Consider the following 25,600-nt stretch of genomic DNA (forward strand, 5'->3'; position numbering starts at 1 on the left):
TCTTTGATCTTGTGTGGTAAAACTTTCAGATTGAACCGTTAAGGTAACAATTCTTGGTGTTTTTCTTTCTTTAATTTTCTCCATTATGCAGTAGTTTTTACCTCCTCGAACAGTGTTTGCCACCTGCGGGTAGTTAAGTTGTTGTAACTTAGTTTGCTAATAACAATAACACGTTTCAGCAAAGAAATGTCGCAATTTGCAAGTCAGCAAATGACACACAATTTCGATGTGAAAACTTGGAATTTTGTAAGTTAGTAAATCCCAAGAAAGGATAAACGGTGTCGTTCATAAGCTTGGTCGACGTTTTTGTACTTACTATGGCGTTCTCTTTATAAGGTCATTACATAACTTGGTGATTACTGGGCCCACTGAGCATGGGAACTACTCACCGGTCAATCACGTCAGTGACAGGTTGAAGAAAGGTCAGAAAGAGAACCAAGTTTTATAAATAGCTTAATCGTGGCAAGATGTTAGTACAAAAACAAAAACTCATCAGCCTACATTTTTGAAGCCCCTTGAACTTTCCACGTTTAACGAGCCTTGCGTGACTTGTCACACAACAGTGAACCTCTGTCAGTTTTGTGATGAGATTTATCTCGTTATGGCGTTTTAAACATTGTAGGAATGTTCATACGTAACACCAGTTATAACGAGAAAGGTGGATATAAACAGTGCACAAACTTTGTGATAAGTTTAGGGTCAATTTCCAAAAAAATTGCTGTCATGGGTGATGGATTGAAACTGCAATGAACACGTACAGCGGGTGCTGACATTCCCCCGTGCTCCGTGGGCGCTCGTTTAATTTATTCCGTTTTTTTTCGCGGGTCGAGCTTAGACTTGAATCAACTTGAAAGTATAATTGAGTTTGCAAGTCTATACTGGAAGGTAGGGTTATTCTTGTCTATTGTCGGATGTCTTTTGTCATCGTGCATTTAGGTTAAATATGTTGGGTTTTGGTCCGTTTGTGGTGTGCGATTTTTGAAAATGGCTTCTCTGCCGTGCATCGTCAGATCGTGGATTGTTTATGTGCTGTGATTTTCACAAATGCTTTTGTTTTCGTGGATTCCTTAAAATCAATTTCCTCTCTAGCCATAAGAATTGCTTATCCGCTGTCCAAAGTTGTAGTCAAACCCTCAAGGCCATTTACCACTTTGATGTCGGTCCCTCTTGCTCTCGTGTCGGAGCCTTCTTGAGATCGGCTGGTGGTTGAAGTCGTGACTGCTAGTGATCGTTTTGCATAGAAGTAAAGACCAGTGAAGCGTGGTGAAGAGACACAAGATTTTAATCTTCCATTTTTGGTATCAAATTTCGTTGTTCTTTGTGTTAGATGGTGAAAGTCGTTTTGCGAAACAGAAGATCAGAGTTTAACGCGTGTTTTATAATCCACAGACTGCAAGATGTTCATGATTTCTTTAAGACATCATGGATCATGTTCTAAGCAAACACACCCAAATTGTAAGGGAGGAACTCAAAAATCAGAGTGCCAGTGGCATGTGTCGTGCAGACGGTTTTTGTGTGTGATGAAATTTTTATGCAGATCAAACAACAAAACATGGTTCAGAGTGGTTTGAGTACACTATGAGATATTTCAGATTTGCCTTTTGGGAAATGCAAATTAAAAGAAAAAATGAATTAAATTTAGATAAATTTGTGAAATATGATATTTGCATTTTAATAGAACACAGGAAATTACTGCATTGTGATTGGTTGAGAGCAGGCAATTTTTGCATTAATTTTTTCTTTGCACTGTAGAACAAATTATGCATGTACAATCATAATTTATTTGGTCAGGTAATTAATGAGTAAAGCTGTGGGATGCTCCAGCAAATAAGGGTTTACACCTCTCATGACATTTGAAAATTCTTTCATGTTTTACATGGCTAAAGGCCTGTTTAATTTTTAGATTATGTTCAAATATAGCCCCCAATGTAAATCCCTACTGTTACTTGGATTTAAAAAATTGCCAGTTTAAATTATCATTGATGAGGTTTTCACATATGGGAAACAAATTTGAGAACCAAGCTTTTCACAGTGGTTACTAGCTGGCTAAGGTTCAGGCTATGATTTTAGCTGCCTACTGTTGTTTTTTGATGAGTTCTATAGTGCTATATATTTTCTGTGATTACCTCCAACATTGCCTGACAAAGAATTTCAAGGTATTTGTTTGAAATACGAGGAACCCCGAATAATGACAAAAGTGTGATTTAAATTTGCTGTATATTACCAGGGGTACCCATATTTCAAAAGATTTTTTTTTTCATGTTTTTGCATGGTGTACCTTCTGGGCAGATGAGAAAATATTAAAATAAATGGTAAAAGAAAACACTTAAATTTAATTAAGATATGGTATAAGCAACTTCACTGGAATTTGACCCCTCCCTTCTCAGAGTTGATGTGTCAGTTTAAAAGGAAAAGTGTCACTATTGCAAGTTTAATTCCATGTACAAAGGCTTCAAGCTGTTTTAATAGCAATATATATATTGACATCAATAGTAGAACTAGATGATTTAATAAATTAAATAAAGGAATACATGTTAATAAAGTACAGTTTGCACAGGCCTTGAAAAATATCCTTGAAAATTTACCATCTCCTTGAAAACTGGAAATTCAGATTTCTTTGAATTCTTACCAGCCATCGTTGAATTTTGTTGGCAAGTTTTGGAATATTTGAGACTAGAGGATAAAGAAAGCTATATTGGCAGTCAGGCCACATTAAAGAACCACTTTATTTTTCATGCAAAGAATTGATGGTTGCAATTTCTTACAGAAAACTAATGCTGGTGTGAAACTCTTGTAGTAGTTGTGCTGGCAAATCCATAGGTTTGACTTCTTTTGGTTTGAGAGTTTTCTGAATATCTTGTGCCACTGACTTTTACAAAACCTTTCCATTATTCGTACTAAATTCATTAACTTATGGTGCAAGAAGTAAAGATGTTACAAATATAGAGCATTTTTACCAGAGGACTTATACATATGATCTATGTCTTGATATACTACCACATTGTGTTGAGCTAACTTGAACAGAAATGTTCCACTACTGCTAATGAGCCTTTTACAACAGTTGGACCTGTAGCTTATAATTCCTAGAGTTTTAGCTACAGCTCTGTGAATTCAGAACTGGAAATAGCATGTTTTAAGTAGTGAGAACACAAGTTTTCAGGGCAATGACATGTAAGGTTGAGACTGAAACAATGATTTGAATATTTCAAAAATTAGATGGTTTTGTAAGGAAGCAAGGAAGCTTTGCCCTCCAGGAACCTTTTCTGTTATTAGTCACATACAAAAGGAAGCTGCCGACGTATAACTATTGGAGATCGAAAGAGGGGTGAAATATCAGGAAGAAGGGAAAATTCTACACTCTTAAACTGAAAGGCAAAGGCTTAGAACAGTTTGAAAACTTGCAAAATTACAAGGATTTGTATGGAAAACCACTGGAATGTGAATGGTGGGAAAAGTATTTTCTTCCCACACAAATTCTTCTTATTTCCAACGTCTATAAAAAAAACTCCATCATAAAGGATATCAGCATTTGCATGTAAGCTTATTTGTAAATGTTCTTTCCATTTCTGCATTACCAATGGCTATATCAGTGTGTTCTTGAGAAACATATTACATGGTCAACTGTTGCAAAAGACCTATTAAAACTGCATATCAAGTAGAACTAACACATGTTTGGAGTAAAACAGTTGATGCAATGACTTACCGTTAGTAAAAGATGAATTTACAGTTTGGTATCTCTTCATTTTGACATTTTTTATTGACCTTTGGTAATTTATGTTAATTTATTCAGAAACATATAATGGGCCTATCATCCCCCTTGTTAATAAACTGACAAAGTGTGGGTGGACTGTTGGTATTTTGTGCAATTTTTGTTCCCAAGATATACACTATAATAAACAATTTGATGAAATATGGGCTGCACATGTACATTCAAGGAGCCTGCCTCCCGAACACTTATGTGATAAATTACTCAGAACTTATCTCCTTTACATTTACTTTGTAAATTAAATCCCCTGCATCATATCTTTCCTTTCGTAATCAAATATAATATCTTATTTATTACTTTTTGTCAATTTTTCTCATTATCACTTGTACATTATATATAGTGTAGTTTTGCTTTTTGAATCCTTTTATGCAATGACCCAAGATTGAGAAACCTACAAAAACCATCCAACAATTTGGTGGGGTGTGCAAATAGTGCACCAGATGCAATGAACAAATGAACACTTTTATGGTAATTTTTCAGGGGCTGCAACCTAATGGATTGTCAAGACAACCATCGCTACCACCCTTACTCCCCTCCTGGAGATGCTCGGCAGGAGAGATATATTGGTAGGGAATGGCAAAGGCAAACTCATAGTCCTCCATATGCTGCTGCACGCAGGGGAGGAAGGAGAAGCAGGTACCCAACTGGTCGAAGAGGAACTGGAAATTTTCCACGATCTATCAACAGAGAAGAGGTGTATCGTAGTCATCCATCCCACAGACCAGTAAGATCTAGCGATGGACACATAGATCCAAGATATGATGGGCCACATCGAAGACCATCTCCACATTGGTACCAAGGTAGATCAATGCATTATGGCCCACCTCGCCCACCAACCCACTATTACTATCAAAGGAACATCAGGTTACGTTATAGAGAAGCTGGATATGGCCCCCCTGGGTCACTCAGGTTGCATCCGAAGAGTACAAGACCAACTGGTACACATCCTACAGGTCTTGTGGTCTTGTAGTATCTTTTCAAAAGAATACAGTGGCAGGGCTGAAAGTCACAGGCTCATTAATGTTCGTTTTACTCATTCAAGATTATTGATTTTTTTTATATTTTGGCACTCACAGAAAACAACAGAAAAGTTCTTAAATTATAACCAACTGGAGTCAAAGATTTTCTTTGCAACTGGTTGAGTAGCTGTATTACATGTACATGTATCTCCCAACAAGTTTATATCATTATAGTAATTGATCCATTTGTGGTAATTATTCCATCTGTGGTTCTCCTGTATCATTATTTTCATGTTTGTCTTGTTATATGTCCTTTAAATTGTTAACGCTCATTTGTTACATTGTAAGAACTGTTTTTGTGATAGAATTTAAGTGGTTTTGTTGTATCTCCAGTTCTTAAGTTACATGGCTAAGTACAGTCTGTGTAGAAAAGAAAAAGAAATAGTAGCAAGTATGTTTGTTAAGTTGTTCATTTGGTAGTCATAGATTGAGTGTGGTACAACATGTTTTTTCTTAATTTCAAATTTCTATTTTATTGTTTTTTTGTTACATTATTTTGGTTGTATTGGGTCTGTGCCTGTTTTCTGCCCTGTCATTGTGTTAACATTACACATCATGAAAAAACATGATGCATTCAGGTAGACCAGGATTAAAGGTAAAAATAATATTCTTGCAACCCTCCAACTATGAAGCAAAACGTAAATCCTCTAAAGCTCTTCTTTAACTGCTTTCCTGTTGTAAGTACACCTGTACATACATGGTAAATAGAGTAATGTAAGTGCTCTATACTTAGTTATGTATTGTGTAATCATATCAGTAATAAAACTCTTGTGTCTGTTTCATTCTTTGTGCTGCTGAATTCCTTAATTGGCAAATATTCTTATAGTTTTTAGTAAAGGTGTTTGATTAGTACACTGGAAAAATCTGTTTTGGATCAACATTTTACAACAACAAATTAAAACAAGCCAAGCAACGCAAATAATTTTGTGATTGTCTTTAACTTTATTAACTGAGTTTTTCTTTTATGGATCACGCAAGGAAGACTTTTGTTACAGCATATCCAAATTTGCTAACCAAATCGTGTTTCAGTGGCCACATAAGTTTTAAAGTCTTTCTCGTGCTTTCTTGTCAAATTCTTGACAAAAAGCCACAAACACATAGTGATGTTCTTCACCCAGCAACACTTTGAATGTGACTCTTTTCTTCCCAGAAATCACTTGATCTTGTGTCCTTTCGTGATTCAGTTACCAAATTTGAATATATGCTGTGAAAATAACTTTCCATGTACAGAATTTGATAATGTTTAAGAAAGTCACAATTATTTGTGTCACTTGGCTTTCTTGAAATTTTTGTTGTAAGATATCGATCCAGAACAGATTTGTCCAGTGTACTGAGTAAAATTCTGTTTCTGTTTAACAATTTGCAAAAGTGTCTGGAAATGAAATTGAAGCATTCCTGTCATTGAATCTTTAGGCTCGTCATTTTCAAATCCAAAATCTTTATCATCAAGCACGCCATCAGGAAGTCCTCACTTTACCAAGAACTCAATAACAAAGGTGTCAGATTCTTCACGCTCATCTCCAACAAGTACTAGTGTAACATGCAAACACGTGCATCCAAACTCAGCTGGCACTAGTGGTCAGCCTTCAGGGGACAAACAAATTACTTCTGATGTCAAGAATCCGTCAATCGTCAAAGTTGCACCATTTAGTCATCAGCCATCACCTAACTTTACAAAATCCTCTGTGACCTCAAGCTTATTGTCTGTGCCACTGAACAGCACTACTATCGAAACAAATTCTCAGGTCAAACCTGAAGGTCAAATGGTCTTGAACTTGCCCAGTAAAACAACTGGTTATCAAGAAAGCACTGGAAGTGATACTTGCCTGGCTCCAGAGGGTGGCTTAATGACAGTTTTTGCTCCCACTGCAGATGGTCAGATGCGACCCATTTGCACAACAATTTGTAGTTGTGAACTAAGGAAACGCTCTCTGAAATATGCTGACAAAGGAAAAACAAAGGGTGACTCTATTGTTATAGACTCTGATGAGGAAGAAGAGAAAAAGAATAATGTCGTTGTTGACTCTGTCAATAAACAAGGTATTGTGTGGCAGGGTAATATCCTTATTTGGTTGCAATTTGGGCCTAATGCTAACTTTGGTTTGAACAATAAAATCTGGTCTGTTGTTTAGATGTTTTACCAAATGGTAACAGTGATATACTATTTGTTCCGTGAAGATGTCTTCTGTTCAATAAAAGCAAGCTGTGACCTCTTTTGTTTTGTTTTTGTTTGATATCATGATAAAACAATCTTTGTTTTGTTTGTTATAGGTGATGAAAAACTTTCAGAAGGCAGTATTCCTGTTACAGATCAATCAAGTGTCAAGGACGAATCAGTACGTTCAACAGTCATAGAGTTCTAGGACGTTTGTTGACCCCTTTTCTGCAAGTTCTTTTCCAGTCTTTATGAGAAGAGAACATTTATTGATGAGTCCTTCTAACAGCAGTGAATTTTAAGAAAGGAAAAACATGGTACAGACAGCAACTGGAAAGCCAAAGTCAAGATTTGTTTTTGTTTCTTGTAGTTTTGGCTGTGGTTTTTTGAATGTTTATTAATAAGACGTAGCAGGTTTTTCCTTTCTCAATTAGCATACCTTTCATTTTGTCACAATCATTTTGTGGGATAGTATTCATTTGCCTTGTAACTCTTAAGTTTGAAGTCAATATCAATTAAATCAACTGTTTTTTTTCTTTTTCCTTTTTCAAATCAGTTATTGTATGTTGTAATGTGTTTTTTTTTTCCAGAGTTGCCAGGAATCACCAAGAAAAAGTATGAACAGAATTTGTGGTTTAATTTTACATTTTATTTCGCAATTCATTAAACTCTTTGGCTGTTTTTAGCTAATCTTTCAGTATTTTAACGTGAGTTTTAAGTTTTTAAGTCTTTTCTTACCACTGAAAAGATGAATCTTTATAGCTGGATTTCTCTTTGTTAGGAGCAAAAATGAGTACAGAAAATGTCTCGTTAACAAGGTAAGTCTCTCTAGATATGCTGTATGTAAAGTAATGTACAACACTAAGTGCTGAAAAAAAAAAGAGATTTAAAAAACATGTTCATTGTTTCTACCTATATAATAGTCACATCTAACCTTTTGTTATTACTGTGATGTCTGACATATACAGTGCAAGTGACTAAAAGATTGTCCTAAAACAAACAGTTGGTAAATAAAAGGTACATGCTGTAGATAACCTGTGTACATCTGGTATCTTTCAATGGTAGAACCACACTGTATAATACAAGATTCACTGTGGGAAATTAAATTTGTTTAGAAACACTGCTATTTCACAGTAACTACTCACTTATGTTTAATTCATGAATGGGCAAATTTACACTCAGCGGAGCCTTTCTCTTTTGCCATTGGTGTTTTCTTCTCCAATCAGCTTAGGGAAGAAAGAATATAGCTGAAATCACATGTCTGCTATTCAGTTAAACTGCATGTATTATTGTTGCACAAAGAACAATGTTGCCATGTTTTCAAATGGCTGAGTATTTTTCCTGTCATCAACAGCTCATCTCTAGGAGACCAATCTGCACCAGTTGTAGCTGCTGAAGCATCAAGTACATGTACTATTACAGAATCTGTTGCCGACACAGTTTCAAGGGTTGTGGATGGGTTGCGGCAGAGTCTTGGTGAGGGATGCAGCAGCAGTACGTCGTCGGACTCATTGTCCATAGTTAGTGCACATATTACAGGTATAATTAAACAATAACAGTCTGAGTGTGTTATGTCATTCCAACTGGCATGCATATATGTATATGGCTGTGTGGGTTTTGTGGTGAACAATACTTCAATTTTCCTTCTTGAGTTGTTACTTCTTTGGTTAATTAAAAGCTGTGTTATACCAGATACACATAAGTTAAATTTGTTATGAGAATTGTCTCAGCAAACTTAAGAACAGTCTTAAACTGGAAATTATTCAGCCATGACCTATACCTTCTGGAATGTTCCATTTTTCATGTGATTTAGAAACCTTGTAATAATACTAGACCATACTACATTTAATTCTTTCCGAACGTTTCTGGAATCTCGAGTTGTACTTGATTAAGAGCTTGAGTTTTGTCCATAGGAGAGCTCTGGAAACGTAATGAAGCTTAGTGCTGCGTAGTAATGTAATCTGAGTACTTACCGTGTGAATAAACCAGTTTGTCATTGTTACTGGCAATCCTGAGTTCTGTCAGGAGACAACCCTGCTCTGTGTCGAAACTTGTATCAGTTATACACAAACTTAGGCTGGTGGTGAGAATTTTTATCTCTGATACAACAAAGACAGGAACAGGCTAATTGCAATATATTGAAATTGTCACACGAGAACAAACGAATAAAGAATTTTTTTTTGTTGCAGTCTCTTAAAGCCTTGGCACCATGTTAGAATTTTAATATGTGGAAAATTGGCCTATTCTGAATATCAGTTACATTGCTAAATTGACTGCATTGTCTGAGATATGTAGAGTCAAGTTTGGTGGTGGTGGTTTTTTTTAATGAACCCCATTTGAACAGTACATTGGTTTATTGAGTACAGTGAAACCTGTATTTAGTGGACACCCTTGGGACCCTCACCAGTGTCCGCTTAATACAGGGTGTCCATTCGAAACAGGTTCTAGTACGTGTATGTTGTGCAATGATTGTGAATTATTAACTCTTTTGTAACACACTGTAAGATCAAACAAAGGAGAATGTCCAGTCAGTCATTGCATCAATCTGGAATAATCACTTAGCTTTAAAACGACATCGCTGAACAATGTTAAAGGAGTCTCGGGTAGACCTTTAGAAGTAAAAAGCTCTTGAAGTGTCCGCTTATTGCAGGTTTTGTGTACAAAATCGCTTAATATTGGTGTTGGCGTCCGCTTAACAGAGGTGTCCACTGAATGCAGGTTTATTTTACTGTAAATATGGGAGGAACATTTTGGAACTTAAGCTGGTGTCCACTTAATAGAGGGTGTCCACTTAATATGGGGTCGGCTTAATACAGGTTTCACTGTAATGTTGTACTAACTTCTTACTTGCAGATGAAGGCACAATCCTAAGAGATCCACAAATCCTGCATGGAATATTGAGTATATGTAAAGAAACATCTAGGTAAGTTACTAAGAAATTATTCCTGTTGTCTTGTGTTAAAAAGATTCTCTGGTTGGTTTGATGTACTGTTTTTGTATTTGTTCATTCATTTCTCCATTCATTGATTTATTCATTTCTAACATCATCATGTCTGTTCTAAATAACACATTTATTTAAGGTACATATTGTTAAAACTGGCCCTGACCCTGGGGGAAAGGAACTAGCCCTTCGCGGTTTCCCAAATATAATTAACAATAATTATTATTATTTGAGCCCACATTGGATACGAGGCCATAAGTAACAAATGAGGCGCATTTCTTAAGTAAATACATTTTTTTAAAATGCAACTGTTGGTTGGGGGTGGGGGTGGGGGGGGGGGGGGAAGACAGTGCACTGTTTACGTATTTGCGTATGCTCTCAGGTGGGTGGCTTGATGCTGTTATTGCCACGCTCTCTGAGTTTTTCAAATCAAAGCAGGATTTCTGACTCTTTGTCTGTTATGTCTGATTATCTTTAAATTCTTTTTTTCAGTCCGTGGAAGAAGTTTAAGACGTCTCCCAGGAATTTGTTTACAGCAGCAAAGGACTGCAATATTCAAAAAGTTCTTTCTCTGCTTGGTGAGTTCTATTTTCCAAGTAAACCACGTGAACATTTTGTAGTGATCCCAGCCAGAAGTCGATAAGCCCCCAACACGAAGTCAAAAACACTGTCTATTTCTCAGCGTGAACGGGGGCTAATCGACTTGGGGACTAAACGATTGGTAACCTCTTATTTCATTTCGTCTGTAATAACATTTTTTGGCTTAAACCACTTATCTTTTTCGCTGCCACGGAGGCATATATCTCGATGGATAAATGGTAAATAACGTCAATTTTCATAATTATTGACGCTCCAAAAGTATGCCAAAATGCAATGTGTTTTGGCAATTGCCAAAGTTAACGACTCTCCAATACCATGTTCCTAAATAACTACATTGACTTGTCATTAAAAAAAAGACCAAAATAGCGATTGGAAAAGTCTTCTAGATCCGTTTGTTTGTTTTAAAATGATTTTTTTTTGTCACTTTAAGTAATTGTTTTCTTGTCTGTTCTTTTTTTGCAGCTGAGGGATGTGATCCAAACCAGCAATTGTTGAAAGCGAAAGGAAAGACAGCTATGCATGCAGCTGCTGCAGGAGGCTATGTCGATATAATGGCTTGCTTGAGACTGGTAAATCAGTAGAATATTACAATTTAACTCCGATATAACAGGCAAATCAAGTTTGTAAAACCAGCTGTTTCTGAGGAATCGAATGGCAATAATTGCACACATGTGCGGTTATAACGACTTTTGATAACGACATCAGGACAAACAGGGACACAGATTTAAATTCCACGTACTTTCTTACACTAGACCCCTTACGAAAGAACATTGTCGCATTTTGTCAGAATTTCATTTTTGACACAAATTTGTTTTTCTTGTGATCGCTACAATCACTTCGTTCACGGAAAAAAAGTTCAGGTTTCCATATCTGATATGGTGCGATCATTGTGATCGCTACAGAAAAAGTTGAACGATCCTTACGATCTGGAGTTTCCATACGATCGCCTCGCTTCCCTTTACAGCGCTGTATTGAAGAATCTGTGCAAAGCATTCCTTGTGCAAAAACTGCACAGGCCACGTGGCGTGACAAGTAGCGGCGTCGATCACTCAGACATCGTATTTTTAAAGAAGGTCGTACGCCGCCCTCAGCTACGAGGTGAAAGACATTTTTTCTTCAACTAATTCAACTTTCTTTCGAAAAAATGCTCTCTCTTTTATGTGGATCTTCTGCTACGATTTTAGGACTTCTTACATCGTATTTTTTGACGGAGTCAAAGTTTTTTCTGTTTTTTCACGGATTAACCTGCGTAGCAAGCGTTTCCGTGGGGTTTGGAAGCAAAGAAAGACCGAGGAACGGTATTTTCGCTGTGCTCCCGAACCCCACAGAAACGCTTGCTACGCAGGCTATTCACGGATATACTGTTTTGATTTTCAGGCGGGATGTGACTTAAACCTTGTGGACTATGAAAATAGAACACCACTTGTAAGTATATGTAGATTCCGACATGTATTTGTTTGACGAGAAAGCGTGAAATATTTGTGATTGATCACTTAACTGAGTGATTAATTAATTCATTAATTAGATCTAATTGAGTAAGTAATTAATTTGTTACTTTCTCTGTTCTTCTATGTAACAATCCCTTGGCCTTTTGGATGATAGTTTGATGCAGTGAATAATCACAAAGTGAAAGCTGTAGAATACCTCATAGATTGCGGAGCAGCCCTTGGAATCAAGGTACAAGTTCAATGATGTTGTGACATTGAGTTACATGATGTTTGCGCTGGTCATTTGCTGCCCTGCCCTCCCCCCCCACCCCCCCCCCCCCCCCCAGTGAGCATAATGATAAGTGAGTGCAGGAATAATAAAAGTTTGTCCATTTTATTTAGTAATACTTTTCCATTCTTGTCGTCACAGGTCAATCTTGTTTCCCAACGGATTCTTGTCGTTTTGTCAACTGCTTTTGTTAAACCATTAGCACTGGTTTTCTGATAATTTTTCAGATATGTTTTTATTGTTTTGTTTCCTCATAAGCGAAAAGGTATTGTTTTGGCATCAATGTTGTGTTTTACGTACAATCAGAGTAACGTTCCTAAATAACTATGCAAAAATGTTTAACGCGGGCAAAAAACTGGTGAACACATACCGCTAAAATGATCGTCACGGACACAAAAGGAAATTAAAATGTAAAATATCAAGTTTTGATGACTGAACTGCTTCTAAACTGCTTCTAAACTGCAGGACATTAAAACAACGCAGTGTGGACAAATGCGAAGTGATTCCTTTCGGTGTAATATTGCAATGTAAACTTGTCATAGCATAGAAAATCCGCCAAAATTCAACTTCTGCCTCTTACGAAAATAGAATGACCTTGAATTGCTCGTTTATCGGTAATATTTTGCACAGCAAACCTGCGGTAAGGAGTTCTATGTATAACTGTAGTTATTATATGAGTGAGAAAATTTTTTTATTGTTACTGGCTTAGAACAGGCCAAATCATCCTTGATTTTTATCTTGCACTAACGCGCGCGCAGTCGTAATTTTTTTCAGTCATATGATAAATGATTGGTCGGATGGAAGCTCGAACAATTTAGGATTTACACTACTCGTGACATTTGAAAATTCATTCGAAATATCACTCACAGTGTAACTGCTTAATTGCACTCGCATTCATACCTACGGTTACCTAAAATCCAGGTTCAAATTTCTCAGCACGCCAATCATTGAGGAAACGAAACTCTATTTCGCCTTGTTGAACCTGCTACTGACGAGATACGTGCAATACATTTTTGCAGGACACTGGAGGTATGACTTGTTTTCATCTGGCCACCCGCCATGGGCACACTGATCTGATCAAACTGTTGCTCAAAACAGGAAAGTTCGGTATCGACCAAAAGGTATGTTAAGAGTTAAACCAAAAGGTATGTTACAAGTTTAATGATATACATGAAAAATTACTCGATTCTGATTGGCTGAGAACAATGCAGTTCAAGTTTAACACCAGTGCAAAAAGTGTAACACCGGTGCAAAAGGTGTAACACCAGTGCAAATTACACATCGCAGTTCTGAATTATGATTGGCTGAAAGGCAATAGGAAATTTTCTAAGCCGATGATATTACATAAAATGATAATGAAAATTTTGTGCTGAAACTTTGAAAAACGTTTTCTCGATTGACAAAAAAATGGTTCAAGAAAGATCTTCAGGCACTTCCTCCACGCGAATTTTCTCATGTTTATATTATTAATAAGTAATCATACGATTTTTCTCGCTCAATTTGGATTTAATTTGCACTTGTAAATTTTTCAAAAAGCTGAAATTAATTCCAAATTGAACTCGAAACCGTATGATTACCTATACAAACCAAAAGGTATATTAAAAGTTAAACCAAAAGGTAGTTAAAAGTTAAACCAAAAGGTGTGTTAAAAGTTAAACCAAAAGGTAGTTACAAGTTAAACCAAAAGGGGAAAAATAAGCGTCGATATAAAAAACCCTTTACTTCACAAAAATTGCAACTAAGCTAAGATTCCGTTAGGGGGATTGTTAGGCTCGATTACCAGCCGCTGTGCGGGAAAGGAGCCGGCACTCCTCCCCCAAACTCTTCTCGGGGAGGAACGTAGACCGGACACGAGGGAGCTGCGGAAATCGAGCCTAGGGGATTGTAAGCTAACACCAGACACAGCTGCAAACTATTTACGCAAATTTAGAAACTACACATTTTCATCATTTAGTGATCTTAATCCGGTCAACCGTTGTGACCACCAGCCCTCAAGTGGTTGGTCAGATGAAGTTCAGGGAATGGATTGATGGCAGTGGTGTGACTAGTATGCAGACCATATGCCTACATCTCCAATTGTTCGTTACAAAATAGAGAGGTGCCATTCACTTGAAAGTGAAAATAAACCTAGCCTATATATAACGTAACTGTGAGTACAGGTTTTTGTCATAGACAGTAATCTCAAAATGTGTACCACATTTTTGTTATCAGGACGATGGAGGCTGGACCCCCATCATGTGGGCAGCTGAGGATAAACAGTATGACGCCACTCAATTGTTGATTGAACAAGGAGCCAATGTTCATATTAGAGACGAAGTACGACTGGAGTGTTTTGTCCTTTTTTGTATAAATTCTGTTTTCTTAGATTCCGTAATGTCTTACTTACTATGGTTAACCGTTTGACTTTTCACGACACTTAGGAGCTTAACGTTGCCCTTCACTGGGCAGCCCTATCTGGTAATTTTGAAGTCTGCAAACTCCTCCTAGATGAGCATACTGACATCAACAGTCAAAATAAACGAATGGATACAGCACTGTAAGTAATCTACAGTCACAAGGATTTCTTTCGTCTCGTTTATGAAACATGTAACCATCTTCATCGTATATTTGTGTTTTTATCACTGTTTGTTTGAGAGGAACACATTAATAACGCAAAATGTGATGCGGAACCAAAGTGACGTGGCATACATTTTGACACAATTAGTGAACGCGAAATGAGCGCTTTAACAACTGATTGGACTACGGCACAAGTTTGTGAACCAGTTATACAGCTCAGCCGATATCTCAGTGAAAACTTTAGGAAGGAGCAAAGGCTGGTGAAGCTGTAAACTATGTTCAGCTTCTTTTGCGAGAGTCATAACCAGCCAACCTACTGCCATCGTAAGAAATTTGATTTCAATTCAGTTTTCGTCCTGGTTTTTAATGCTCGAGTTTGACAGTTTATTTTTGCCATTTCAGACACATTGCTGCAAGAGAAGATCGTTACGAATGTGTCCAGTGAGTACCGCGTTTTTTGTCGTGGTCACCAAACCCGTAGAGACTTACCCAGAGAACTAAAAACCTCTAATCTTGCTTTCTAATGAGAATCGTTAAATGCTAATGCGAAGAATATTGAAAAATACACGCGCCAAAGAGGGATTGTGGGTAAAAATCTTTTAGACATTACAAACCAGCATGTGCACAAAATGAAATCTGAAACGATGTTATACTTGGGTGGGTGTGCTCTTTACTGTTCCTCGCACTAGCTATTAATGATTATCATATTAGGTCATCATTTTTAGAGCGGTTTTCAGTTGTGTCGTAAAACCAAAACCAAAGTAATTACTCTAGCCAATCACAAAGGACGCACGCAATGCAGTGAACCAATCAAAACTCGAAGTAATTACATGTAGTTGACGCAAAGCGCGGGAAAACGCGTGCGAACGAGTCATGATTGGTTTTGGTTTTGGTTTTGCTTCTGATTGGATGAACAGTAGCGCGAATTTTTTAAGCCAATCGTGTTGCATAGTAGATGCGAAACCAATTACTTTACGACACTCAAATGAAAACCGCTCTAACAACTTTATTGTGAGCTCGGATTTCTTTTAGGTGATAGTTAATGAGGTCGAAGGCGGAATCAACTATAAACTCAGAAATCTCGAGCGAATAATCTAATTGTTTTAGTAAGATTCTAGCTAAATTTCCTTCAAATAACGATTTCCAATCCTTTCTCAACGAAGTATTAAACTTCATTCTTCATCAAAATCATGAAACTTGCAGTTGTGCACGCGCGCTCATCAGTTCGCTGAAACATTTTGAGCTTTTTAAGTCGCATGACGGTCAATGTCCTTTCCTTAGTGTTCTTGAGGACTGATTCGAGATATTTGTCTTTGTTTTTTTCCGGAAGATTTGAAAGTACAAGAGATTTCTTATATTGGGGTGAGGGAGGAAGATGCTCGCTAGTTATATCGGGAGACTTTCTGTATGAACAGAATGTTTCGTGATTATCTTTGGATTCTAGAGAGATTGCGAGACTGTGGTATCGTTGTTGTACTGTAGAGCAGACGCTATCATTAGTAAATGTTTCCTTTGCTCATCACTTACTCGTGCTCTCAAGCCTGGGTGCCTTATCTGTTACGGAGCTGTACTTATTGAGCCGCACAAAATGTTTGCAGGTTGTTCTTGGGTCGTGGAGCCAACATTCACATCAGAAACGAAGACGGTCAAACGCCTTTCGAGGTAGTACTGCTGTTTGTGTTTGATAAACTAACATTTATCCAGGGTTGTTACAGGTTAGGGAGAAGGTGAAAATAAACCGGCTGTTAATTTCATTTTTTTTCCCAACAAATCTGAAACTCTATTCATTGCGGAATTTGGCGCTTTTGCTCCCCCAAATGGTATGAAATTTTCGAGTGAAGCTGGTTTCATGGGTGATTCAATCTCTACATTTTTTCACATATCCATTGTGAATAACGTTTTTGTTATTCGCTAGGTCGCTGAACCAGATTCAAGAGGTAAACATTTGTTGAAGTCAAAGCTCGATCTGGAATTATGTCAGGAATCCATTAGGCCGCGCATTCTACATAGGTACAAAGAAATGTGTGAATTTGCTCTAAAATAGCCTTCCATCATTTTGGTTCTGTAATGGACCCTTTGTATGGTCACATGATACAGTCTCCTCCATGCTGGATTGAATAGTGCGACAAAGTCAAGCTTTACCTTTCTTCGTGTTTGATGTCTCAGAGCACTGGTTTTCATCACTGCGGATTTTGTACCATGTGAGCGGTTGATAGAAAGGGTCCATTTTATTATTAAATGTATATAATTTGTACTTTACCTCATTCTCTTGCTTGTTGCTTAGTAGTTTATTTACTTGTGTGTTTGCCATTGATTCAAAATTGTTATTGACGTATTATCGAGGTGTTTTCGTCTTTGAGCTCTATTTCCTCATGTAACGGTATTTATTTTGGCCACACAGTGATATTTCCCGTGGGCAGGAAAACGTTTCAATATCTTGCATAAACGAGGTGTGTATACTTAGAAATTATCTATTTATTTATTTATTTATTTATTTATTTACTTGGTAAATCTCAGTGTATTTTTAGCAACTGTAGAACCACCAGTAAAGAGTTATGGCCTGGAATAAGAGTACAGAGTGCGCAAACATTTTATGAGGCTATTCTGAGTACAGGAGGTGGTGGATGGAACATGGGAGGGAATATGTTTAACCAGATACTTTGAATTTCCGAATAAAATGCTTACGAAAACTTCACTAGTCTTTCTGCTCAATAGAATTGGTAAAACCTGTATTTTGCGGACACTCACGGACACCCCCAAATGTTGTCATGAGGAGCCTAATTCAGATTATCTCGAAAATTTTTATACAGACGAGGTCCGCAGGCTACAGCTAACTTTTATAGCTACATTTTTGTCACGTAAAGCAAGTCACCAACGCTTTTTTTTCGGTGTTGTAGTTTATCAAACTTCATTTCCACTGATATCTGATTTTAAAAATACTGTAGTTGTAGTCAGGCATAGTAATAAAATCTTAAAAGTTGTTGTCACTGACTCAAAAATCTTAAAAGAGACGTTTCGGCTAAAATACTATAACCTTCTTCAGTGATGAAATGAATGTTAATGGCGTCTAAATGTAAATGAGATGTTTATAAGAATGTGAGGAACTCGCTAGGGATTAATTTAGTATTTTGTAAATGTCTGGAATATGCGCGTGGTCATTAATTGAGTTCGGTTCCATCAAGACCTGTCAACTGGTGTCGTGTATAAAATCAATTGTAAAAACTGTGAAAAACTTTACATCGGTCAAACATCCAGAGCACTGAGATCCAGAACAAAAGAACATAAAAGAGCCGTCCTCACATGTGACAAGAACTCTCTTTTGGCGCAACACTGTATGAAAAACAACCACGAATTTGATTTTAATAATGTCAAGGTCATAGACCGCTGTCCCTTGTGGTCGCGTAGATTGTTCTTGGAAGCGTGGCATTCCATTCGCGAACCGAACTCAATTAATGACCACGCGCACATTCCAGGCATTTACAAAATGCTAAATTAATCCCTAGCGAGTTCCTCACATTCTTATAAACATCTCATTTACATTTAGACGCCATTAACATTCATTTCATCAGTGAAGAAGGTTATAGTATTTTAGCCGAAACGTCTATTTTAAGATTTTTAAGTCAGTGACAACAACTTTTAAGATTTTTTGATATCTGATTTACTCCTCTCCAACTCCTTGTTACCTTCGGCAAGTGATTTTGTCGCTCTTTTGAAAAAGCTTCTTTGTTGGCGTGAACGCTCACGTGAGCTTAGTTTCGACCAAGTCTCTAGTCTTCTCATGGCCGTGAACCATTCACGATAGAGCTTAAAAAAACTGTTTGTCTAAAGGTCTTTCTGATTGCACTTTGGTTTTGTGTTCACGCAGGTTGATGACGAGTCTTTCCCGGAATTTGTATTCATAAAGGAATGCTGCGAAATATATAACGGGACAATAAACTGGAGTGTTTCAAAATTTGAGGTAGTTTGAGATGAGAAAAATAAAAAGGGAAGATAGAAAAACAGTTTCTTTTGTTCCCTTAGATATCTTGAGCTGTAAACATCGTTTTTTTGCAGGGTTGTCAGTGTCAAAAAGACTGTCGCAGTGGCACAGCTTGCAGCTGTGCTCAAAGCAGTGAACGGCATAGTATTTGGTACAACGAGGTATGTCAACAGTCATCGAGTTCAGGTTTCACTTACTTCTTTCTCAAGTGGCTATTATTTGCATGTGTCCTTAATAGGCCAATTCCGATATATTAAAATTCTAACTTGGCTCTGAGGCTTAGGGGAATAAAACAAAAGAAATTAATTATTCATCCCTCATCCTCGATTTAATTTTTTTGTTTTATTCCCCTAAACCTCGGAGCCAAGTTAGAATTTTAATATATCGGAATTGGCCTATTAAAACTGACACAAATTAGTATTTTTTTTATTTGTTCACAGTCAAACCTCTTTGCAACGGCCACCTTGGGGACAGATGAAAGTAGCCGTTGTAGAGAGGTGGCCGTTATGGGGAGGTAGGGGTGTAATATGACGCTTGCTTTTTCGAGGGGTACAATATTTTACATTTAAAAAAATGATGACTGTGGCATATAAATACCTAACACAATAAAAATATGTCAATAAAACAGAAACCGAACAGGAACAGAGACCAACGACGCGCGGTACGGATCAAATTTCGTGACCTTTTACAATAGAACACGGGGTTTAGTAAACACCATTCGTCAGTCGTTGATTAACTGGGCGTTGTTGACAGGTTATTTTGGTAGTTTGGGACGCGCGTTAGTGGCCGTTGCTGTTGTAGAGAGGCTAAAATAAGAATGAGTGTATGGACCGTCCGCCGTTGTGGAGAGCTGGCCGTTAGTGGAGTTCAACTGTATTTCTTGTTCGGAGTGTTTCTATTGTTTTAAGGCTTTTTCATGGAAAACAAGAAGCAAAGGAATTCGCGACAAGTGTATCATGATCACTGAAGTAGTGTATACAGGTTGATTAAATACGCAGTCTTTTAACCATACGTTTTCCGTTCATTATAGGATGGTGTTTTAATGGGTGACATGCAGAAGTATGACAGACCTCTTCTTTTTGAGTGTAACAGAATGTGTAAGTGCTGGTCGTACTGCAGGAACAGAGTTGTTCAGAGAGGAATGCGGTATCCATTACAACTGTACAAAACCTACAGGAAAGGTTTGTTGATTTACTGCTCGACTGTTATCTTATCTCTGCTGTAAATTTGGCGAGCAGGGATGGCGGCGCACTGGCAGTGGTGAGAGCGCTCGCCTCCCACCACTGTGGCCCGGCTTGATTCCAACCCGGTGCCATAAGTGGGTTGAGTTTGTTGTTGGTTCTCGCCTTGCTCCGAGGGTTTTTTTACCGGGTTCTCCGGTTTTCCTCCCTCCACGAAAACCAACACTCCAAATTCCATTTCGACCAGGATAGAGAACCCACGGGAAAATCAGTTAAGGCTGAGGTGGCTTCCTCTCTAAATATTGTTTATTATTTATTTAATTATTTATTTATTTATCTTTTATTTATTTATTATTTAATCGAAATCGAACGATTTGGGGTTTGTGTTATATAGAACCAGCTTCAAAATAAGTTTTAAATACACTACGCATTTATTGTCAACAGGCAAATTCGATAATTCACTTCAGTGTGCGAAGTCATAAGTTGTTCTTGTAATATATAAAACACGAGAGACATTGTTTCATCGGGATATCCAAACACCGAGAAGAGAGTTGAAAATACGATGCGCAGCAGAGTATTTTTGACGAAATTCGAGTTGTTCGAGTGGCCCATGAAACACTGGAGTGTTTGATATATCTTCTCAATCGAAACAAAAATTGAAGAGTAAACGGAGAAGTAAGATCGTCAAAACCTATGGTAATTAAGACCGGGTATCGAAACCTCCTTCACGATTGTGATTTTCTTTGTTTTAGCTTGATGAATAAATAATGAGTTTGAGAAGTATCGTGCAAAGTTCACCTCGGTAATTGCCAGCACGTGTGTATTGTAGGTTGGGGTGTACGAAGTCTTGCAGAAATTCCAAAAGGAAGTTTTGTCTGTGAATACACGGGCGAGTTAATATCTGACACCGAAGCAGACGCTCGAGCCGATGACTCTTACCTGTTCGACTTGGACTGTAAGGTATGAACGAGGCCGCAGACAACTACCACACTGTCTTCCTGATGATGTGTCAGTATAGTATTAGCTGGAAGGGCAGGGGTGGCTGTTGTCTTTTTCCGTTCCTGCTGTTATTTGATTGGATCATGAAAAGGGTCAGTGATGGGGCAAAAATTGGCATTCGGTGGATTGCGAGATACCTGCTGCCCGATCTTCACTTTGTCGACGTTATTGGTTTGCTTTGTGCAAATGCGGGCTAAGAACAACAGAACTGGCAGGCCGAGCAACGCAGCAGCAACAAAAGCAAAACAAGGCTGGGTAAAGTTCAGTGAAAGTTATAGTAAACGGGCACCGGGCTCAATTAGTCCTAATTGGTCTCATATTTTCTGTAAAACAACCTTAATGTGGACACTTGAGTTGGTTAGTGAGTGTCCGCTAAATACAGCGGATTTTACTGTTTCTATTAGCTAGAAAGAATCGTGGAAATCGTACTTACTCTAGGAGTCCTGCAACTGTCAGTTGCATGGCTTAGTCTTTTTTTTCCGACGTCTTTATCTCTATTAATTAAAAAACAGTAACATACAAAATACAACATATAGCAGACAACGTTTGGGAACGATTCAAATTTAAGCAAGTGCTTGTCAAGTTTGAAACGTTTCTTGATTTTCCGAGGAGTCCGTTATCACAATGCAGGGACTAAGATCTCACGTTAGAGGGTGAATGATTAATCGCGTTGTTTGTTTATCTCAAGTTTTCCTTTTATTTGTAGGAAAGTGCCCAGGAGTTGTACTGCATTGATGCCAAGAATTACGGGAACATTAGCAGATTTATTAATCACTCCTGTGAACCAAACATCTTTCCCATACGCGTATTCATCCATCATAGAGTGAGTTCCGTGGCTGTGCGGTAATGTATAATAACGAGGTCGACCGCAATGTGCATCTGGGGTTAGTCAGTTAACAAATTAAACCATTGTCGATGTTTCTTTCCACCGTTCCGGGTAAAAATAGGCGGTCAATACACATTCCAAAGAAGTGCACTATGTTGTGACGTGTTGTGTACCTGGGGAACTGTTGAGGTTGAATCCTGTCTAATAGACTTTACTCACGTGACTCTTTCATAGAAGTCGTGAATACCAGAGGTACGTTTTAATTGGATAGCAACTGAGAAAAAAAGAGCCTCGATTGCTTCTACGAAGATTTGCCAAGAAGACATTTCTTCTCTTGATTGTTTAAAGTCAATTTTGAACTTTTTGTATTCCTTCGGTGTTTAAGTGTCTTGATTTTGTTTAATTGACTTTTAATATTTTAATTCAATGTTATTTGTTTTTGTAGCTTTTAGCTGTTTTCTTTTTTTTTTTTTCAGGACATTAGATTTCCGAGAATTGCTTTCTTTGCCACGAAGGAGATTAAAGTACACGACGAGGTTTGGTAAGCACAGATTAAGAAGAATGTACTCTCTTGGTCGTGTAACCACAACCAAGCATATATTGGCTACGTACTTTCAGTTTTGTTCTTTTTGAAAATTACAGTATTCGAAGTTCTCATTTCAGGAATTTTTTTTCCTGTAACTGTGTGGAAACAACTCACCCTGGGGGGTGATGTTGTAAGTACCTCCTAGGGGTTCTTTTCAAAATTTCCGACGAGCACCCCCGTCCTTTTTATGTGGGATTGCCCCTTCCCGGAACTCAGGAAAGTTATCATTTGCCAGTTTCGCTTTGAACAAATCCCAGTGTGCCTAGTATATAGGAATAGTCTAATGATCATGATTATGTTATGTCCACTATGCTGCATACAGTAATCTTGAACATTTCTTGTCTTTATAGTTTTAACTACGGAGACAGGTTCTGGTCAGTTAAAAAGAAGGAGTTTTACTGTGAATGTCGCACGCCAACCTGCAAGTATCGAAATCCTCACAGTTAACCTCTCCACAAGGCAGTGGTTCTCTTTTGTCTTTCTTTGTGTTCCTGTTTCCTCTGGTCATTCGCTACTTCAGTAACTGAAGAGAACAAACTCAAAAGTGTTTTTTTTCCACGTACGCTTTTTAACTGATATGACAATGTTGCGCTTTTGCTCCGTCGAGCATTCGCTATCTCACTGAGTGACGATGTTGTCATAGATATTCAGGTGCGAAAGTACTGGTTTCCTAAACTCCTGTACAATGTGACCTCAATATAATGAACAAACTCTGTTCGCCAAATTTCTTTTGTATTGTATATTTATATCGGTGCTTTTCCTCTTTCCGGTAATTCAACAAAGTCCCTAAGGCAATCATTCTATTTTGGAAAAGCTTAAAATGTGCACAGACACCAACCACGTTGATTTGTAAGCTGTTTGATCTGAAATATCGCCAGGTATTGGTGGAATCATTGCCACTAGGATGTTCCTTGACTTGTTTAGTCACTTGTTAGACTGACTCAGAAATTCTGACGATATAAGAGGCACTTTCTCGTGATATGTGCTGAAGGGTATATTTATACTCAATATCTTTAGAAATTAGTGCATTCCTGAGATTGTTCGTTACGACAGAGCTACTTTGTGCGAGGGTCTGTCTATAGTTAAAGGGACACAGTCAGTTGGCGTACATGCGCATTAGAAACCATTTCATAGCTAATTTGCATATCACAGCGACACGATCCATACTGTTTTTAACCAAATATGATAAAAATAATATCAATAACATGAGTAAAAGCATACTCAAAACGGTCAGCGCGGTCCCAAAGCTGACTGTGTCCCTTTAAGAGCCTTTTTAATCTCTTCCCTTTAACTTACATCTGCTATTATTGTAACGTTGGCGTTCATATGAAATTAAGGTATTATAATATATATTATGTATATTTTTAAATGATGCATATTTCATTCATCTCTTTGAATACATGTACACCTTGTATGTCAGTGTGTTGAGTAGGTTCCTGACTCTGTACTGTGCGTGACTGCATCGTTTCTAAATGAGTTCCCTGTTTCAAATACTTGCATTATCGCGCCAGGGAAACGTCAGAAACGAAGCTTGTTTTCTCGTTTTCCTGTTCTCAGAAATAATCTTACCAATCAGGTTTCTTATTTATCGCGTTTTGCGATTGAAGAAGTGTAGTTTAAAGGGAGGAACGAAAAGCTCAATTTAGATAAAAAATTCAACTTCGACAGAAACCAGAGATTGATTTTTTTATTGACTCAACTTTCAGTCTTTTAAAAGAACGCTTTCTATTTTAAGAAAAGTCTGATTCGAAAGTTTATTTATTCACTGGATTTAACCCTCATATCAGCAACAACCAACCATTTATTTTCTCAAGAGTGATCAAGAAATCAATTCTCCTTATAGTATCAGAGATAAATTAGAGAATTAAGAAGATCATTAAGCACAGGAAATGTTTTTCATGTATCATTCGCAGAACCGACTTTGAGCGAAATGTGTCTTAAGGGTCGAGTTTGAGAATAATGGGGTTAATGGTACTGTTGTGTACGAGAAGTTATATAATATGTCTATCTCAGAGATTATTTCTGTGCGTTTAGTGTACAAACGTACTTTTCTTTTGTTTTATCATCATTTAATATCATCTTTTATTTTTTTTACTTAAACCTTTCCTATCCATAATCGCAATTGGTTTAAGCTGATGGCGATGCACGAGATATTCCGCGAAAATTTTATCATCTCTATTTTGTAAACAAATTATCGCTGCTGTGTCGCGTGTTTTGTTTCTTTTTGTTGTACTTACTGTGTGCTTTTAGAATGAACATTTATACTGTAGTAGGTTGTGATTGTTATATTAGTCACTGAATTTCTTCGAAGGCTTTATTTGTACTTAGAAGACTGTTTTCTTTCAAGATCTGAGTGTGTTCAGAGTGCCTTGTCTCTTTCTGTTTATGCATATTTATAACCCCAACGCAGTACATGTTATTGAAATAAAATTCTTATTCGAGAAGTTTGAACTGGTTTTTGCTATGGTAACGGGTCGATCTACGATGTTAGACTCCGGACATTTTGTGTAAGAGGTATATGTTTAGCAGCACTAGTTTATTAAAGGCACTTGATCATTCTATAGACAATTCAAATTATTTGGTTTAAGTTCTTATTAAGATTAACTGTATTGAACAATGTCAATGGAAAACGAGTCTAAAATGCCCCATTTACACGTCAAGCTTATGCTTATCGCATGTATGAACACCCTTCTGCCTACGCCCTCCCTCGATTTACATTGTATACTTGAATGCAGCGTTTAAACTGGGTTTAACTTGTCAAGATAGATCAAGATACTGCCAAGAAAATCCTCAATCAGATATCTTTTAGTAGGACTACCTTCCAACCAGACAGTCGCGCTGTAAACCAAAGGCTATTATTTCTTCTCCCCAAAGTATTGGGTGAACACGTTTATATATAACATTTAATTTGACCAGCATTGTGAATATAATATTTCTAAATAGGAGTTTTCTTCCGAATCGAGACCCAGTCAGACTTTTTATGTGCCTTTTTTACACTTGGAGAATAAATATTTTGCGTATTTCTGACAATGACATTTTGGTTTAAAAGATTGAAACTACATTAATAATTGCTTTTTTGAACGTTGCTGCCTAAGTACTTCACATTTAAGGCAAACTTGTAACTCTACTTTTTAAATGTTTCGCGACAGACGGATATTTCATCGTGAATTTTTGTCGCAGCTTTCTCGGCTGTAATATCTTCCGTAGCCGAAATTTTCAAATGTCCTTCAAACAGTCGCGTGAAATTTAATCAAGACCCCTTTAGTAAGTCAATGG

General features: G+C 37.4%; 1 protein-coding gene across 3 annotated transcripts; it reads left to right on the forward strand.

Moving 5' to 3' along the window:
• The first annotated feature begins 385 nt into the window (after nucleotides 1-385).
• On the forward strand, nucleotides 386-24,768 carry LOC145486712 (histone-lysine N-methyltransferase EHMT2-like). 3 transcript variants are annotated; one of them, XM_081465422.1, is made up of 26 exons: nucleotides 386-885; nucleotides 4,247-4,719; nucleotides 6,199-6,825; nucleotides 7,057-7,121; nucleotides 7,531-7,555; nucleotides 7,722-7,758; nucleotides 8,295-8,479; nucleotides 9,794-9,863; nucleotides 10,374-10,459; nucleotides 10,944-11,050; nucleotides 11,859-11,906; nucleotides 12,084-12,158; nucleotides 13,217-13,318; nucleotides 14,409-14,513; nucleotides 14,618-14,733; nucleotides 15,156-15,194; nucleotides 16,352-16,415; nucleotides 16,669-16,763; nucleotides 17,155-17,203; nucleotides 18,619-18,711; nucleotides 18,807-18,893; nucleotides 19,763-19,913; nucleotides 20,743-20,873; nucleotides 21,619-21,735; nucleotides 22,215-22,279; nucleotides 22,675-24,768. In XM_081465422.1, exons 2-26 carry the CDS (start codon nucleotides 4,260-4,262, stop codon nucleotides 22,769-22,771), a joined length of 3,096 nt encoding a protein of 1,031 aa, XP_081321548.1. In that variant the 5' UTR covers nucleotides 386-885; nucleotides 4,247-4,259; the 3' UTR covers nucleotides 22,772-24,768. The 3 variants fall into 3 exon arrangements, with proteins under 3 accessions (XP_081321548.1, XP_081321556.1, XP_081321564.1); XM_081465430.1 differs by having other exon boundaries at nucleotides 4,247-4,704; XM_081465438.1 differs by having other exon boundaries at nucleotides 4,247-4,566.
• The last annotated feature ends 832 nt before the right edge of the window (nucleotides 24,769-25,600 follow it).

The sequence above is a fragment of the Orbicella franksi genome, chromosome 1 (assembly GCF_964199315.1).
Source record: "Orbicella franksi chromosome 1, jaOrbFran1.1, whole genome shotgun sequence".
NCBI classification, from domain to species: Eukaryota; Metazoa; Cnidaria; class Anthozoa; order Scleractinia; family Merulinidae; genus Orbicella; species Orbicella franksi.

Coding starts and splice junctions, on each gene's coding strand:
- LOC145486712 (XM_081465422.1), top strand. CDS start 4,260: ATGGATTGTCAAGACAACCATCGCTACCACCCTTACTCCCCTCCTGGA. Junction 14,514..14,617: donor ATGTTCATATTAGAGACGAA/GTACGACTGGAG, acceptor CACGACACTTAG/GAGCTTAACGTTGCCCTTCA. Junction 21,736..22,214: donor GCGTATTCATCCATCATAGA/GTGAGTTCCGTG, acceptor TTTTTTTTTCAG/GACATTAGATTTCCGAGAAT.